The 15,915-nt window shown below is 57.3% G+C and overlaps 1 protein-coding gene across 2 annotated transcripts; it reads right to left on the bottom strand.

The window, feature by feature from the left end:
- Positions 1-280: 280 nt before the first annotated feature.
- On the bottom strand, positions 281-4,540 carry GBA1 (glucosylceramidase beta 1). 2 transcript variants are annotated; one of them, XM_059413782.1, is made up of 12 exons: positions 4,448-4,540; positions 4,226-4,352; positions 3,826-3,913; positions 3,408-3,632; positions 3,157-3,303; positions 2,756-2,889; positions 2,370-2,542; positions 1,899-2,136; positions 1,360-1,584; positions 807-970; positions 520-636; positions 281-427 (listed from the first exon to the last, which is right to left on the bottom strand). In XM_059413782.1, exons 2-12 carry the CDS (start codon positions 4,250-4,252, stop codon positions 322-324), a joined length of 1,644 nt encoding a protein of 547 aa, XP_059269765.1. In that variant the 5' UTR covers positions 4,253-4,352; positions 4,448-4,540; the 3' UTR covers positions 281-321. The 2 variants fall into 2 exon arrangements, with proteins under 2 accessions (XP_059269765.1, XP_059269766.1); XM_059413783.1 differs by lacking the exon at positions 4,448-4,540 and having other exon boundaries at positions 3,408-3,599; positions 4,226-4,386.
- Between the last annotated feature and the right edge of the window lie 11,375 nt (positions 4,541-15,915).

The raw sequence follows: 15,915 nt of genomic DNA, 5'->3' as shown, positions 1-15,915 counted from the left end.
CCTCACCTCCTCCCCTCCCCAGCCGCTCCCCCAGTCCCAGCCTGTGTTTGCACAGACGGTGAGCTCACTCTGGGCCCTAGCCCAGTTTCCGTGGAGCCAGCACACAGTGCATGGCAGGGGGGAGGCGGGGGGGGGGGGCGCTGGGGCTTCCCTGTCCTCCCCGAGGGGGCCCCCCAGGCATCAGCCATGGGGAGAATGAGTCACCCAAACCACTGGTCCGGGCTTACGTCACCTATGCTCAGCCCAGCCTGCCTAGGTGTTCTCAGCCACGGACAGTGTGTGAGCTGGCTGTACCCCTTTAATGCCCACACCCAGGCCCCATCACGGGCGGCTCCACAGGTAGGTGTGGATGGAGTGGCCTGGGGACAGCGTCTCCACGAAGCCCACGCCAGGGTCCTCGATGATAAGAGGCACGTCCTTTGAGGAGCTGGCAAAGGAAAGGCAGAGAAGCTGAGTGCTCAGCCTGCCAAGGCCACCATCTGGCCCCCCGCCCCCGGCCCCGGGCCCCGCTGCTCTCACCGGTTCAGCACCACCACAACTGCCGAGCCATCGGGACGGGTCAGTGCCACTGTGTCCAGGCTGTTCTTCTGGCTGGCCAGCAGCCCCACTCTCTGAGAGCCCTCGGGGATGAACTTGCTGAGGTGGGAGCAGGCGTGGTCAGGTGGGGCCACTCCCCCTTGCTGAGAAGTGTCCCGTCCCCCCCGGCACACCCCCAGAGCCAGGGCTGAAGCTGCACGCTCACTTCCTACCCTGCTCCCTTCCTGCCTGGGGTGGTGGCGGGGAACATGGGGCCGCCCTCCACTCACCTAAAGTGGCCGAGATGATAGAACATGGGCTGTTTGTAAAACGTGTCCTTGGCGATGTCGACGATGATGGGACTGTCCACAAAGTTGCGCACCCAGTTGGGCCCCCCTTCTGGGTTCAGGGCGAGGTTCCAGTCGGTCCAGCCGGCCACGTGGTACAGGAGATTCTGGGGTGGGAGCAGGGCAGAAACAAAGGCTCCACACAGGGTCCCCAGACCATGTCCTGAAGGGTCACATGAGGAAGACAGACGGGGGTGTCCCAGGCCAAGGAGGAGCGCTCTGCACCCTTACAGCTTGGGAGAGCGGGGTGCTGCGGATGGAGGCATGGGATGAAAAGCTGAGAAACTGAGGCAGATGGGACCACCCGAGACCCGGGCGTGAGGAGGAGGGGTAATGGGGTGTGCCCATCTGGAAGAGAAGGCACGACAGGGAATCACGAGATCCCCAAGTCTGCCCCAATGAGCAAGCCGGCGGGGGTTGGTTGGCTCAGAGGCCATTCCTCCATGCGACCAAGAGGGCCTGCGGTGGTGTGCTCGGCAGGTTCCTGGGGGCTCACCGTGATGATGCTGTGACTGTACTGTACTCCCCGGTCCCAGGAGCCCAGGCGCACACTCTGCTCCCAGAACTTGGAGCCCACACAGGCCTCCGAGGCAAAGAGCATGATGTCGGGGAACAGGCGGTGTGTCTCCCCCAGGGTGGCTTTGGCTGGGGCCAGGAAGTCCAGGTACCAGTGCACGGCCACACCGTGCACGTACTTAGCCGCCTCTGGGTCCGCCAGCACCTGTGCCAGGAAGGGCAAAGACTCCTGGGGAGAGCGGCCACTGAATCTGGGCCCTGCGTGGAGGGTTCTGGAAGCAGCAACGGGACCTGAGAAATGGGCAGTGGGATGCAGGCAAGTAGAGGGGCTCCAGGTGACAACCCTGGGGCCCTGGGATCCGGGGGGTCAGTGCCCCAGGGGAGCCTCTAGGGTGCCTGGCTCGAGCCCAGGGAATTCTAGGAATCAAGAGCTGGAACAAGGAAGACACTCTGGGCGCCAGCCACTGGGATGCTAGATTTGGGGACCATCGGGACACCGCGGGGGGCACTGGGCCTTACCACCTGGGCCCAGTGGGGCAGCAGCAAGCGCTGGTCATCCAGGATGAGCAGACGGGTGTCACGGTGCGTACTGTTGGCGAGGGCGGGACCCAGGTCCCGGGCAATGAAGTCTCGCTGGTGTTCGGGCGTGAAGCCCAGGCACTGGAAGGGGTACCCGCTGAGCAGTCCTGCCGAGGGCTCGTTTTCTGCCGTCACTGCCCAGAAGCGTAGCTTGTGCTCTGCGTAGACGTCCAGGAACCTGGCAGGGCAAAGGGTGGGAATGAGCCTGGCCAAGAAAGAGGACCAAGACCCTGGGGGATCAGGAGGCCCGTCAGGACGGGGGAAACGGACAGGCCAAGCCTGAGAGGCCCAGGAAGTAGAAAGGTGATCTGAGCAGTCTGAGCTGGGGCTGACCCAGGACCAGGAGTGGGGCAGAGACGAGGCTGTCCAAGAGGAGCTGGTCCAGACCCTGTGGCCTTGCGGCTTCCTTACTTCACAAAGTATCTGGCCCAGGTCTGGTGGTAGATATCCCCAGGCTGACCCTTGAGTGACCCCTTCCCATTCACAGCCCCATTGGTCTTCAGCCACGTGGGTGACGTCCAGGGACTGGCGAACAGTGACACGGGGCGCCGGGCCAGCGCCAGAGCTTGGTGAATCAGGGGTATCTGGAGACAGTGGAGGTGAGGAGAGAGACCGTGAGAGCTGGAATATGGACAGACTGGCCCGACCAGTGCGTCAGGCCTTGCCATGGGCCCCCGCCCTGCCCCCCCCCCCCAGGACACAGCACAGCAGGGGCCAGGCTCTGTGTCTCCATGCCCTGCTCTGGCCCGCGGCTCCGCAGCTGGCAAGCATCGACTCCACCAGGGCCGGGGGCCTACCTTGAGCTTGACGTCCTCCTCGGGGAGGCTGAAGTCTCGCAACTGGAAGTCATCAGGGGTGTCATCGTATGTGTAGGTGCGGACGGAGAAGTCACAGCTGGCCATGGGGACCCTGATGATGTTGTACTCGATGCCTACACAAGGACAAGACCAACACAGGAGGGTCCAGGTCGGCAGGAGAGTGTGTGACCCGGCCCACCCTCAGCCCTCACTGATGTCCGAGGCAGGGCCAGAGAGCCCGGGCTTCTGAGCCTCGGCAACCCTAAACACTCCAGGACAGGCGGATCGGACATTTACTCCACGGGGCACTGAGAGGACCCAAATGTGGGATGGGTGGAAGTCATGGTCCGTGGAAAGGTCGAAGGGTCTGCCACACCCTCATCTCGTCCCCTCCTTCTCACCTTCTTCAGAGAAATAAGATTTGAGTAGCAAGTCCCGGGCAGGGGGGGACAGGGCGAGGATGTTGAGGGCAGCGGCGTCTGTCATGGCCCCTCCAAACCCCTTCACTTTCTGGAACTTCTGGTCTGGCTGCAGGGTCAGCAGGAGCCCTGAGAACATGCACAGGGAACGAAAGGTCTCAGTGCCCAGGGACGAAGGTCATGGCGGTCACTAGCATGACAGCTCTGGGAGGACCCCAGCCTGTCCTGGTCACCTGTGCCCGTGCGGTTGGCCCGGATGGTCCCCAGACTCCGCTCCATCCGGCGTCCGCTGCGCGTGCTCTCGTAGCGGCTGAAGGTGCCCGGGGCCGGCAGGGTCAGGGGGTCAAGAGAGTCACAGTACGTGGCATTGCAGACACACACCACCGAGCTGTAGCCGAAGCTCTTAGGGATGCAGGGCCGGGCACCTGGGGGGGAGGGAGCACAAGCGGAGGCCAGGTCTGCAGGACGAAGACAGAGAAGGGACACGCTGGTTTCAAAAGTCCTCTCGCTGTACCCCCACCCGCGCTTGGTCTCAGTCCCTCCGAAGGGTTTATTCAACACCTCCTGGTGTTCTGGTATGCCAGAAGGCGACCAAGGACCACCAGGCCGGAGAAGCCAGGGGGCTGCCTCCCGTCTCCGTGACTCGCTCACCTGATGCCCATGATATCACCTGAAGGAGCAGCAGTCCCGTGAGGCTGGCAGCCCTGAAACCCGCCCTGTCCAGAGGCCGGGAACATTCCTGAGAACAGAACGAGGAGCGGCTGCGAGGCAAGTCCCTCTCCACGCCCCGGCTCTCTCCTGTGGGCTGGAAGCCCATGGCCTAGGCTCCCACCGTCCTCCGACAGACACCTGGCTGCTGCCCACCCCAACCAGGACGCTTCTCTTCCCCTCTTCCCACCGCCTCTCCTCCCACCCCCCCTTCCCTCCCTCTGCCCCTCTGCCCCTCCATCGAAGAGCCATGACGGCCTGGGCTGGAGGAGACCATCGTTCCCTGAATTCCAGGGTCCGGACGGCCAGGACTCCAGACCGATGGGAGCTCGGGCCCACTCACTCCTCTGGGAGGACTTGAAAGCTCCATCAGCAGGGGCTGTGGGGTTCCAGCCTCAGAAGGATGGAGGATCCACTAGATGAGAACAGGGAGGCAGGTCCCAGCCGCAGCCACAGACCCCGAATTCGTCCTGCAGGTTTAAGTCCGGCAGAATGGAGCAAGTGGGTCATGTGACAACTATGGGCGCATCACGTGACACAGGAAGTGAGGCAACTGCAACCATACTTGTGAAGGGCGGCTCGCTTCCTCCTGGCTGTCCGCGATTATTCACCGCGAAACTGCGGGAGCCACGTGCGGATGACAACCTCAGGAAGAATCCGGACCAGAGAGTGCACGGTGGTGTCACGGCGCCCGAAGCCCAGAGACGGGAGCCACAACAGGCAACTGCTTCCTTGAGAAATAAAATTTTTAAAAATCCTTAAGGAAATAAAAGGAATACCTAACAAAGGTGGGGCTCCTGGCTGGCTCGGTGGGCAGGGCGTGTGCCTCTCCATCTCGAGGTTGTGAATTCAAGTCCCGTGTTGGACAAGCTTACTTAGAAAAAAAGAAAAATAAATAAAGATAAAAGTAAAGTAATACCAATAAAGGCAATACTGATAAAAGCAGGTTCAGCCCCAAGATGCTGGGAGACAGCTAAGGTACAGTTTGCCCTCCGGAGGCTGGAGAGACGGGGGAGTCAGATGCCTACGCAGATGCTTACAGATCAACAGGGGCTAACAGGTGCTCACGGTGGGAGTGACCCAGGAAGGCTTCCTGGAGAAGGGGCGGAAGAGCAGGGAGGTTGGGCCCTGGGCAGAGAGCATGCGCACTTGGGGGGCGGGAGGGAGTCACCAGCATCAGGCCTCTTGGGACACGTTTTGTCATCAGATGAGGACCGTCATGACGGGTCTCCTTTCCGCCAGAACAGGGCGGTTGTGAGGTTCAGAAACCGGAAAGTGTCCACAGCTGTGTCCTCGGTGGACGGGAGCAGGGGGTTGTCCACGATGGTGGCCAGGGACCACCGTGCCTCCAATACAGCCGGAGCGTGGAGCCAATCGCTCCTCTGTGAGACGGAGCAGCCCCCCGCCCCCGTCCAGGGTCACTCCGGGATCAGTAAGCCAAACAGCGCCTGGAGCCTAGGAGCTGCTCAGGAACTGCTTCTTTGTGGGGTCTTTTGGCTTTTTGAATTATTTTTTTTTTTAAACAAATTGTTTTATTGCTTTATGTCATTTTGGCTTACACAAAGTTTCATAGGAATGCTCTACTGTTGAATACCTGGGGAAACCTGTACTAATTCTTTTTTTTTTTGACAGAGAGAAATCACAAGTAGGCAGAGAAGCAGGCAGAGAGAGAGAGAGGAGGAAGCAGGCTCCCTGCCGAGCAGAGAGCCCGATGCGGGACTCGATCCCAGGACCCCGAGATCATGACCCGAGGCGAAGGCAGCAGCTTAACCCACTGAGCCACCCAGGTGCCCGGCTTTTTGAATTATTTCACGGAAGACTTTCCAGACACACTGCAGGCACAGTCAGTCCTTTCTTCTAGGTTCCCAGAGCACCGAGGCCAGCCTGGGGGGGCAAGCTGGGTTGAGGCCCAGCTCCGCCAAGTACTGGATGTGCGACCTTCGGTCACCGTCTCAGGCGCGCTGGGCCAGGACGGGCCGAGCCCCGCCCTCTCCCCGAGGTGGGAAGCCCGCCCGCGTGGTCTGTGCGGCCGGCCGGCGTCCTCGCTTTCCGCGGACCAGAGTGGTTCGGGAGAGACGGTCACGATCTCGTTGGACCGAGAGCTTTCCAGTCGTGCCCCCACATCATCAGTGTTGCCTGGGGACAGGGCCGCCCCCCCCAAAGACGCAGTGAGGCCGCGTGCGGAGAGCCCGGCCGTAGCCCTCTCGGTCCCCCTCCCTGGCTGGAGCCCAGCGACCCGGCGCGACCCGGTCCCGTTCGCAGGCCGGAGAGGGCATGGGCTCCGGCCGACGAGGATGAGCGGAGTCTGGGAGCGTTTCTAGAGACTCTTCAGAAGCCGCGCGGACGGGTGCGGGGGGCAGGGGCGCGGCGGTGGGGGCAGGGCCCGCGACAGGGGCCGCGCCTCTGCACCCCTCCCCGCGGGGCCGCGCTCCCAGCTGCGGGGCGGAGGCGCCGCTCGGCCTCCCCGGCGGGAGAGCGCCCGCGCGCACGCGCCAGCGCCAGGCCCCGCCCCGCTGAGGCCCGCGTCGCCCCGCGAAGGCCCGGCCGAGCCACCTGCGCGGACGGCAGAGCCGGCGGGGGCGGAGGCAGGGGCGGCGGCGCCAAGGGACCGAGGCAGCCGGTCACGCCTGCCCCGGACTTCCTGCTCGCCCAGGAAGCGCTGCCCTGCGCGGGCCTCGCTGCCCGCACCCCGCACCCCGCCCGCGGCCGCAGAGCCTCCGCCCTGCCCCGCGTCCCTCCGCGCCGAGTTTGCGGGTTTCCTGTCTCTCGTTCTTACCCTTCACTTTGTAAAAATTCTCCCGCAGGGGGCGCCCGCCCGGCCCAGGCAGTGGAGCCTGGGAGTCTCGATCTCGGGGTCGTAGGTTCGAGCCCCAAGCCCGGTGAAGAGATTGCTAAAGAAAAATAAATTAATACAATAAAATAAAAAATCTTTAAGAATGAAAAATAAATAATATTGGTTATAATAAGAGTTCGTATTTATGGAGTACTTATTCCGTGCTACTTTATGGGTTTTTTATTTTTTTATTTTTTTTTTAAGATTTTATTTATTTATTTGACAGAGAGAGATCACAAGTAGGCAGAGAGGCAGACAGAGAGAGAGAGGAGGAAGCAGGCTCCCCGCTGAGCAGAGAGCCCGATGCGGGACTCGATCCCAGGACCCTGAGATCATGACCCGAGCCGAAGGCAGCGGCCTAACCCACTGAGCCACCCAGGTGCCCCTTTATGGATTTTTTAAAAGATTTTACTTATTTGAGGGGTGCCTGGGTGGCTCAGTGGGTTAAAGCCTCTGCCTTCGGCTCAGGTCATGATCCCGGCACCCTGGGATCGAGCCCCGCATCAGGCTCTCTGGTCAGCAGGGAGCCTGCTTCCTCCTCTCTGTCTGCTTCTCTGCCTACTTGTGATCTCTCTCTGTCAAATAAATAAATAAAATCATATATATATATATATATATATATATTTTTTTTTTTTTTTAATTATTTATTTTTTTTTTTTTTTACTTATTCGACAGAGAGTACCAGCAGGGGGAGCAGCGCGGAGAGGGGGAAGCATACCCTTGCTAAGCAGGGAGCTGGACGTGAGGCTCGATCCCAGGACCCAGAGATCACGAACTGAGCGGGAGGCAGATGCTAAACCCACTGAGCCCCCAGGCGCCCCCTGTGCTACTTCATGTTCACCGTCTCCTTTGGTTCTCACAAGGCTTATACTACAACTTCTCCCGTCTTACGTTATTTATTGATTGGATTCTATTTACCTAATTATTTTAGAGACAGAGAGAGAGTTGTGGGCGCCTCAGCAGGCTCCCTGCTGAGCCCAGATCCTGATGCGGGGCTTGATCCCATGACCCCGAGATCACCACCTGAGCCCAAATCACAAGTCAGGCACTTAACGGACTGAGTCACCCAGGTACCCCCCATTTCACCCATTTTAAGGACGAGGAACTTAAGACTCTGAAAGGTCATTAAATTGCCCAAAGTAGGGGCGCCTGCTTGCCTCACAGGGTTAAGCCTTTGCCTTCCATTCAGGTTGTGATCTCAGGGTCCTGGCATCAGGCCCCACATCCGGCCCTCTGCTAAGCGGGGAGCCTGATTCCTCCTCTTTCTCTCTCTCTACCTGCCTCTGTCTCTGCCTACTTGTGATCTGTCAAATAAATAAATAAATAAATAAATAAATATTTTAAAATAAATAAATAAATAGAATCTTTAAAAAAAAAAAAAATTGCCCAAGGGCACCTGGGTGGCTCAGTGGGTTAAAGCCTCCGCCTTCGGCCCAGGTCATGATCCCAGGGTCTTGGGATCCAGCCCGGCGTCAGGTGCTCAGCTCAGCGGGGAGCCTGCTTCCTTTCCTCTCTCTCGGCCTCTCTGCCTGCTTGTGATCTGTCTGTCTGTTAAATAAATAATAAAATTTTTTTAAAAATTGCCGAAAGTCCAGTGGCCACTCAGTAGTAGAAGCTGGATTCATGTCCAGAATCCCACGACACACAGCACGTATGTCCTGAGTGCCTCTGGTGTGCCACACTCTGTGCCAGGTGCTGGTTATTTTCAAAAGTCGGAACTGTTGCCATTGCTTTAGGTCATCACAAGGTGAAGCCCAAGTCGGCTTCTGATGCTGCGCGGAAGCATCTCAGGGTCCTTTTCTCCAAAACCGTCGGACAAGGCCTGAGGCTGCATAGTGAACCTGCCTCGGGAATTCCCCAGCAGCAGGACCGACAGACTCTCGGTTGGGAGGGGCAGCTTAGCTGCAGCCTGAGCCCTCCCCCTGCCCCCAGCAAATATTTCCTAACGCGTGCTTCTTTCCTGAGCTGGAATGAATGTAAAGATAAGAGAACTCACTTATAGGGCACCTGGGTAGCTCAGTTAGTTCAATGCCTGCCTTTGGCTAGGGCCCTGATCTCAGGGTCCTGGGATTGAGTCCCATGTTAGGCTCCTCTGCTTCTCCATCTGCCTGCAGCTCCCCACCTCCCCCCCGGCTCTCTTTCTCAAATAAATAAAATCTTTTTTTTTTTTTTTTTTTTAAAGATTTTATTTATTTATTTGACAGAGAGAAATCACAAGTAGATGGAGAGGCAGGCAGAGAGAGAGAGAGAGAGAGGGAAGCAGGCTCCCTGCCGGGCAGAGAGCCCGATGCGGGACTCGATCCCAGGACCCTGAGATCATGACCTGAGCCGAAGGCAGCGGCTTAACCCACTGAGCCACCCAGGCGCCCCAATAAAATCTTTTTTTTAAAGAACTTACTTCCACATATACTTTAAAATAATCAATACAGTTACCTTAATTGAAATAAAAAGAAAGAATAATGGGACAAATTTGGGGGGGGGACAAATTTTTATTATAAAATATGTTTTCAATAAGTGAATGCTTAGGCCCCATCATCTAGAAGACATAATGTAGTCAGATCTTGCAGAAACCAAATGGAATAAATTGGGATTTAATAGAAGCAAAACAGAGCACAAGTTAACAAATAATTTATAGGGGCACTGGGTGGCTCAGTGGGTTAACCCTCTTGGGGTCCTGGGATCGAGCCCCACATCAGGCTCTATGCTCAGCGGGGCCTGCTTTCACCTCTCTATCTGCCTGCTGTATCTTAATCCTTTAAATTCTTTAAATATTGGGGCGCCTGGGTGGCTCAGTGGATTAAGCCGCTGACTTCGGCTCAGGTCATGATCTCAGTGTCCTGGGATCAAGCCCCGCATCGGGCTATTTGCTCAGCAGGAGCCTGCTTCTCTCTCTCTCTCTCTCTCTGCCTGACTCTCCGCCTACTTGTGATCTCTCTCTCTGTCAAATGAATGAATAAAATCTTTAAAAATAAATAAATAAATAAATTCTTTAAATATTAAGTTTTATATTTATTATATCATATATATTAAATATATTAAAAACAAATTTATTAAAATTTAAATATTAAAAATTAATATATTTAAATTCTTAAAATAATTTACATGTAATATATGTCATTTTCACAATATGTAATTATCATTGTGCTACAAAAACATAAAACATATGATAAATCACAATGTTTAAGGGGCCCCTGACTAGCTCAGTCAGGGGACTGTGCAACTCTTGATGTTGGGGTTGTAAGTTCAGACCCCACATTGGGTACAGAGACGACTTAAAAATAAAATCTTCAGGGGCACCTGGGTGGCTCAGTGGGTTAAGCCGCTGCCTTCGGCTCAGGTCATGATCTCGGGGTCCTGGGATCAAGTCCCGAATCCGGCTCTCTGCTCAGCAGGGAGCCTGCTTCCCCCTCTCTCTCTCTGCCTGCCTCTTCGACTACTTGTGATTTCTCTCTGTCAAATAAATAAATAAAATCTTTAAAAAATAAAATAAAATCTTCAGACATCTGGGGGGCTCAGTCGGTAAGGCAGCTGCCTTCAGCCTGGGTCCTGATCCCAGGGTCCTGGAATCCAGCCTCACAGGGCTGCTGCTCAACAGGGAGCCAGCTTCTCCTCCAGCCACTCCCCCCGCTTGTGCTCGCTCTCTCTCTGACAAATAAATAAATAAAATCTTTGAAAAAAAAATTTTAAAGTAAGAATTGGCTTTAAAAAAATAAAAATAAAAGAATAAAATCTTTAAAAAGGGGGGGGGGTGCCTGGGTGGCTCAGTGGGTTATAGTCTCTGCCTTCAGCTCAGGTCATGATCTCAGGGTTCTGGGTTAGGGCTAGGGTTAAAAAAAGAAGAAGAAGAAGAGGGACTTTTGTGGTATGCAGACTACACCTCAATGAAGCGCGGAAGAGAATCCCAGCTGGCTCGGTGCTTTTGCAGGACCCCCCAGGACACCGCCGCTCTAATCTAGCAGTGTGTACTCTCCCGGTAAACCGCGGAGAGCACAGATCCAGTAATTTCGGGTTGACGCACTGTCTCTGCGCTTCCTTCTCCATGATGATCTTCTAAATTACGGGGCTTCCCCGCAAAAGTCCTCATGTAAAACGTCCTTTTATTATGAGATGATACAGTCCTGCCTGAATTTTATTCTGGTTTTTATTTTGACTATGTCGTTGAGCAGAACATCCCAAAGCCAGGTCGCAGGAGCGATGGACTTTCGCCGCGCGGGACAGTGAGGCGCGGGCCCGGGTGCCCGCCCTCTGAGCTCCCGCCTCCGCGTCCGCAGAAGGCCTCCTGAGGGCGGTCCCCACGAGAGACAGCAGTTTTCGGAGCGTCCCCTAGGGGGCGACGGAGGCCCGCCCGTGACGGGGGCGCGCGAGGGGGCCGCAGACACGCACTCCTCGGCCGCCTTCGCACCGCACTTTTGAAGGACGTACCTCAAGTTCCAGAGAGGACGTCCGGGGACGTCCGGGATGCAGGCCCTGGCGCTGGAGGTGGCAGGGACCGAGCCACGGGCTCCTTGCCCTGGAGGCCTCAGACCAGCTCCCAAGAGGGGGGACGCGTTCCCAGCCCCAGGTCACCAGCACTGTCAGGTCCAAGACAGGCCTTTTCTCATTCCACACTCACTAGGCTGTGGCTTCATCCTTGGGTTCATGTGATGAAACAACCCCTTTGCCCCCAGCCTCACTGCGATATAACTGATATATCACAGTGGATGAGCTCGGGGTGACCATGCGAGGATTGGACATGGGTATATACTGCAACATGATGACAGCAATAAAGTCTGATTAACCAACTCTTCGGAGACACCCAGAGCCTTCCTGGTGAGGCCCGGGGCAGTGGGAAAGTACCTGTACCCTGCAGGTTATCCTCTAAGTTCTCTCGAGAACGGCAGCCAGGCTTTCCTAAGTGCTCATCGCAGCCACGCACCCCACAACTGCACAGGCGACACTCTCCAACATCGTAAGCGGCAGAGTCGAGCCTTGGTTCAGGGCTGTCCCACTCGAAAGGCCAGGCAGCACCCCCCCAACACCCCCCCCCCCCTCCCCGGTACTCAGCCCTGTGCCGCCAGTCTCCTGGAAAGCTGGTACAAGACTGCGGAGCCAATTTCTTTGAAACCTCAAAGCTCTTCCATCAGAGGCGAGTGCACAGTGGGCCTCGCTGCCTGCTGAATGAATGCGTTAGGTTAGCAAGGCTTCTTCAAGGCTCTTCCAGGCTCGGAAGCTCAGTGTTTCGTGCTGTCCTGGGTGTGGGCTGAAGCAAAGGAGTCCAGGGCTGGGGGCAGGAGGGGGCTCAATGAACACTGACCAGCCCGCACCATCTAACAGAGAGATGCGGTTGAGGCCACGGGAAGGACGGGTTCACACACCGAGTACCCATGAACTTGTCTGCAGGTCCGGTCCTGCTCCGAGCCTCCCGTGCAAGGCTGGGATGAGGCTCACAGAAGATAAGGATGTCCGTGAACCATTAAGTTCCATGGAAAACTCATGGAGGAATCTGTACTTTATTGCAACTCAGCCTCCGGGGACGGTCCCAGGAGTCCTCGGCCCCAATGCCCTCCATCCACCCTTGCTCCCCGCAGCTGCCACCATTCCTCTCGTCCGCTTAAAGCAAGACAAGATGGAAGAGTGTTGTAGTGAGGCCCTGGGACTATTCAGGCCTTAAATCCTTGCTCCTTTACTCACTAGACCTGAGATACTGGGAAGAGACTTGATGTCTCAGAGCTTTGGTTTCCTCATCTCCAAAAAACTCTTGCCTCAAGCGTTGTTGCGAGGGTTTAATGCAACAATACCCACAATACGAGGGAGCAGGGACCGAGTTGCCACATCTCACACTGCCTGTATCCCACAAGCCATCTCTGGACCCTCTCTGCTCCAGAACTGCTCCTGCCAAGGTCACTATTGATCTCTGCGTTGCTGAGTCCAGTGAGCAATGTTCCGTCGTTATCTGATGGATTCTTCACCTCAATGGACACACTACTCCCCCATTCTTGAAACACACTCTTGTTTTCATGACTCCACACTCTTCTTCAGCTGTGCCTTCTCCTTTGCGGCATTACCACTTCTTTCTATGGGTGTCCTTTTGGGGTTTGTCATAGACTTCTCCTCTTGTGTCGTACTCTCTCCGGGAGACAATCCCATGGCTTTGATTACTTCTTAGTTGCTGTTGGTTCCAAACTCTCCACCTCCAATCCCAATCTTTCTCCTGGGATTGACTCTGTGACGGCACTCTGCCCTCCAGACCTGTGCTCTGGGCGTCTCATGGACAGGTCAGCAAGACCATCATGAGATGGTTCTCTTCTCCAGCCAAATTCACTCTTCCCCCTGTGTTCTCTTCCCCCATGAATGCCGCCCCTTCCTCCCAGAACTGGGGCTCATCCTTGACTCTGTCCTCTCTCCGTACCCGAATCCCCATTATTTCTTCTCTAAACTCCAAAACATCTCTCTTGGTCTCCTAACCTCCAGTTTTCTCTTCCAGTCTATCCCCCCCCCCAAATTGGATGTTCTAACTAAAATACAAATTCTGGGGTGCCTGGGTGGCTCAGTGGGTTAAGCTGCTGCCTTTGGCTCAGGTCATGATCTCAGAGTCCTGGGATCGAGTCTCGCATCGGGCTCTCTGCTCAGCAGGGAGCCTGCTTCCCTCTCTCTCTGCCTGCCTCTCCATCTACTTGTGATTTCTCTCTGTCAAATAAATAAATAAATAAAATCTTTAAAAAAATAATAAAATAAAATAAAATACAAATTCTGAAGGATCCTCTCTCTTTCTCGTCTAAAATCCATTAGTGATTCCACACTACCCTTAAGAGAGGTTGTGGGACCTTGCCCCACCCTCATTTGTCACCTGCCCATTTGCACCTTATGCTCTAACCACATTCCTCCAGTAGGCCATATTTCATCTCACCTTTTCATATTTCATGCTCTCCCTTTGGCCATGAGTACTTTCTTCTTCTCGTCTCTTGAAAAACAAAAACAAAAAAGGGAACAGCTACTCATTTTCATCACGGAAGCCTGAGTCCCTGCCATCAGAATCATCTTCCTGACACTTCTGACTGGGTAGGAGGCATCCTTGCTATGTGCTCCCCAATTCACCTATCCAACAAATAGTAATTGAACATCTGCTATGTGCCAGACTCTCTTCTAGGTCCTGGGGATATAGTACTGAATGGGATGATAAAGTCCTTGGCCCCAGGGGCTTATATTCAAGTGGGGATGGAACACAAAAAATATAACTTCAGATGGCCATGAGAATTACGAAGCAAAATAAAGGGCAGAGTGTGCTGGACAGAACCAGGGAGCGGACGAGTAAGGAGTCTGGAGGCAAAGGTTGGTTGCCAGAGTCTCTGGGCCTTGGTGACCACAGCAGTGAGTCTAAGTTTTGTTCTAAGATGGAAATTCACTGGAGAGTTTGGTGCAGGGACGTGCCAAGATTAGATTTATATTTTCAAAATATCACTTTGGCTGCTGTGTAGAAATCAGACTGCGAAGGGGAGACCAGCCTCCTCCTCCTCGTTCTCCTCCTCTTCCGCGTGCAACGCTCCTCCCTCCCGTCGGACCCCTTAGTGCTGGGGCTTGTGGCCTGAGCTCGAGCCCTACAGGGCCGGTGCAGTACACACAGCTGCAGTGACTCGTACCAGGGGTTGCTTTGTCCGTGGCTCAGCCCACTAGGGTAGGGACCGCTGTGTCCCGGTGCCCCGCCCCGTCCCGGGAGGCTCTGGGTTCCCCGTTTCCGCCCTCCCACGGCGCCCCATCCCCCTCCGACACCCCCCGAGTCCCCGGCCCCGCCCCACCGCCGGAGGCTGTCTAATCCTCCGCCCCGCCCCACCCGGCAGCGTTCCCTGCGGCGCGGGATCCCGGACCCCGTTCCATCCCGGCGGGGGCCGCCGTGGCTGGCGCCGGCTCCTTGCTCAGTGGGAGCTTGTCCAATGGCTACAGAATGGATACATTTATACGAATGATACAGACTTTCTCCGCACCCCACGTGGATGGAGAGAGTTTAAAGATTTCATCCCCCGCGCCCGGGGGCTGGGTGGGCTCAGCGTCCGCCTTCGGCTCAGGTCCGGATCCCCGGGCTGTGAGGTCGAGCGCCGCACCCGCTCCCTGCTCGGCGGGGCCCGCTCCTCCCTCTGCCCCACCCCGCTGTTCTCTCTCCGGGAGCCTCAGAGGCCATTCCTACTATTAACAAGAACGAACGCAGAGAGCGGAGAGCGAGTCCGACCGCGCGACACCCAGCACGCCTACCGCCGAGGCGAACGGGGAGCCCCGCGCCGCCCGCACTGCGGAGAGGCCGGGCGAGGACACCGCCCAGCCCAGCCCGAGCCCAGCCCGCGAACAGCCCCGCCACGCGCCGCGCAGCCCGTCCACGCGCAGCCCGTCCACGCGCAGCCCCTCGATGCGCAGCCGCGGGCGGAGTCTCGAATCGCGGGGGGCAGGGGGACGGGACGCCGGCCCCTTCCGCACGCCTATTGGTCGTCCTGGGGACCGACTACTCTCGCTGACCAGCCGAGTCCAGGTGCGGCGCAAGCGTCGTCTGGAGCCTACGCGAACAAGGGCGCGGCCGGCGAGAAGTGCGCATGCGCCTGGGCGTCCAGCGGCCGTAACGGGCGGGGCCGGGGGCTTCCCGGCGGGGAGGCGCCCGTCGAGGCGGCGCTGCGTCCGCGAGCATGCTCCTCCGGGGGCCTCGGGTCAGGGAACGTTCAGTGCTCGGAAGCTGCCTCGCTGGGAAGCCCCGTCTCAGCTCCTCCTACCCCGTGCTGTGGGCCGGCCGCGCCCTGACCCGCCCTGCGGCTGCTGAATTAAAGGCCGGGCCGCCCGACGCCGTCCGCGGGCTGCGCGCCTCCCCCGCCGGCCCTCCGGTCTGCCCCCGGTAGCCCGCTGGTAGAGCCGGCCAGTGACTAGACTGGCACGCGGCGATCCTGGTCCTCGCGAGTGCTCGGCGGGGAGCGCCGCGGCACTGACCCAGTGACCGGGAGCCCTGCGCGGAGGCGCGGAGGCGCGGAGGGCGCCTCCGCAGGGCGCCGCGGGCCGAGCAGGTGCCGAGCCCTGGCGTGAGGCCTGGTGGCTGCAGCGGCGTGAGACGGGCCGTGCCTGACCACGGTCTGCTCAGGAGCCTGCAGCGGACTCCCGGGCCAGCGGGAGGCCGGCGGACTGCGGCAGAACCTTGCGGCGACGTGACTTTCGCTCTACCGAGCGGAGAAGAGAGGTTTAGGAAGGAGACC

The sequence above is a fragment of the Mustela nigripes genome, chromosome 10 (genome assembly GCF_022355385.1).
Source record: "Mustela nigripes isolate SB6536 chromosome 10, MUSNIG.SB6536, whole genome shotgun sequence".
Lineage (NCBI taxonomy): Eukaryota > Metazoa > Chordata > Mammalia > Carnivora > Mustelidae > Mustela > Mustela nigripes.
The sequence above is the reverse complement of the archived record's forward strand: the minus strand, read 5'-3'. Positions and strand labels throughout refer to the sequence as shown.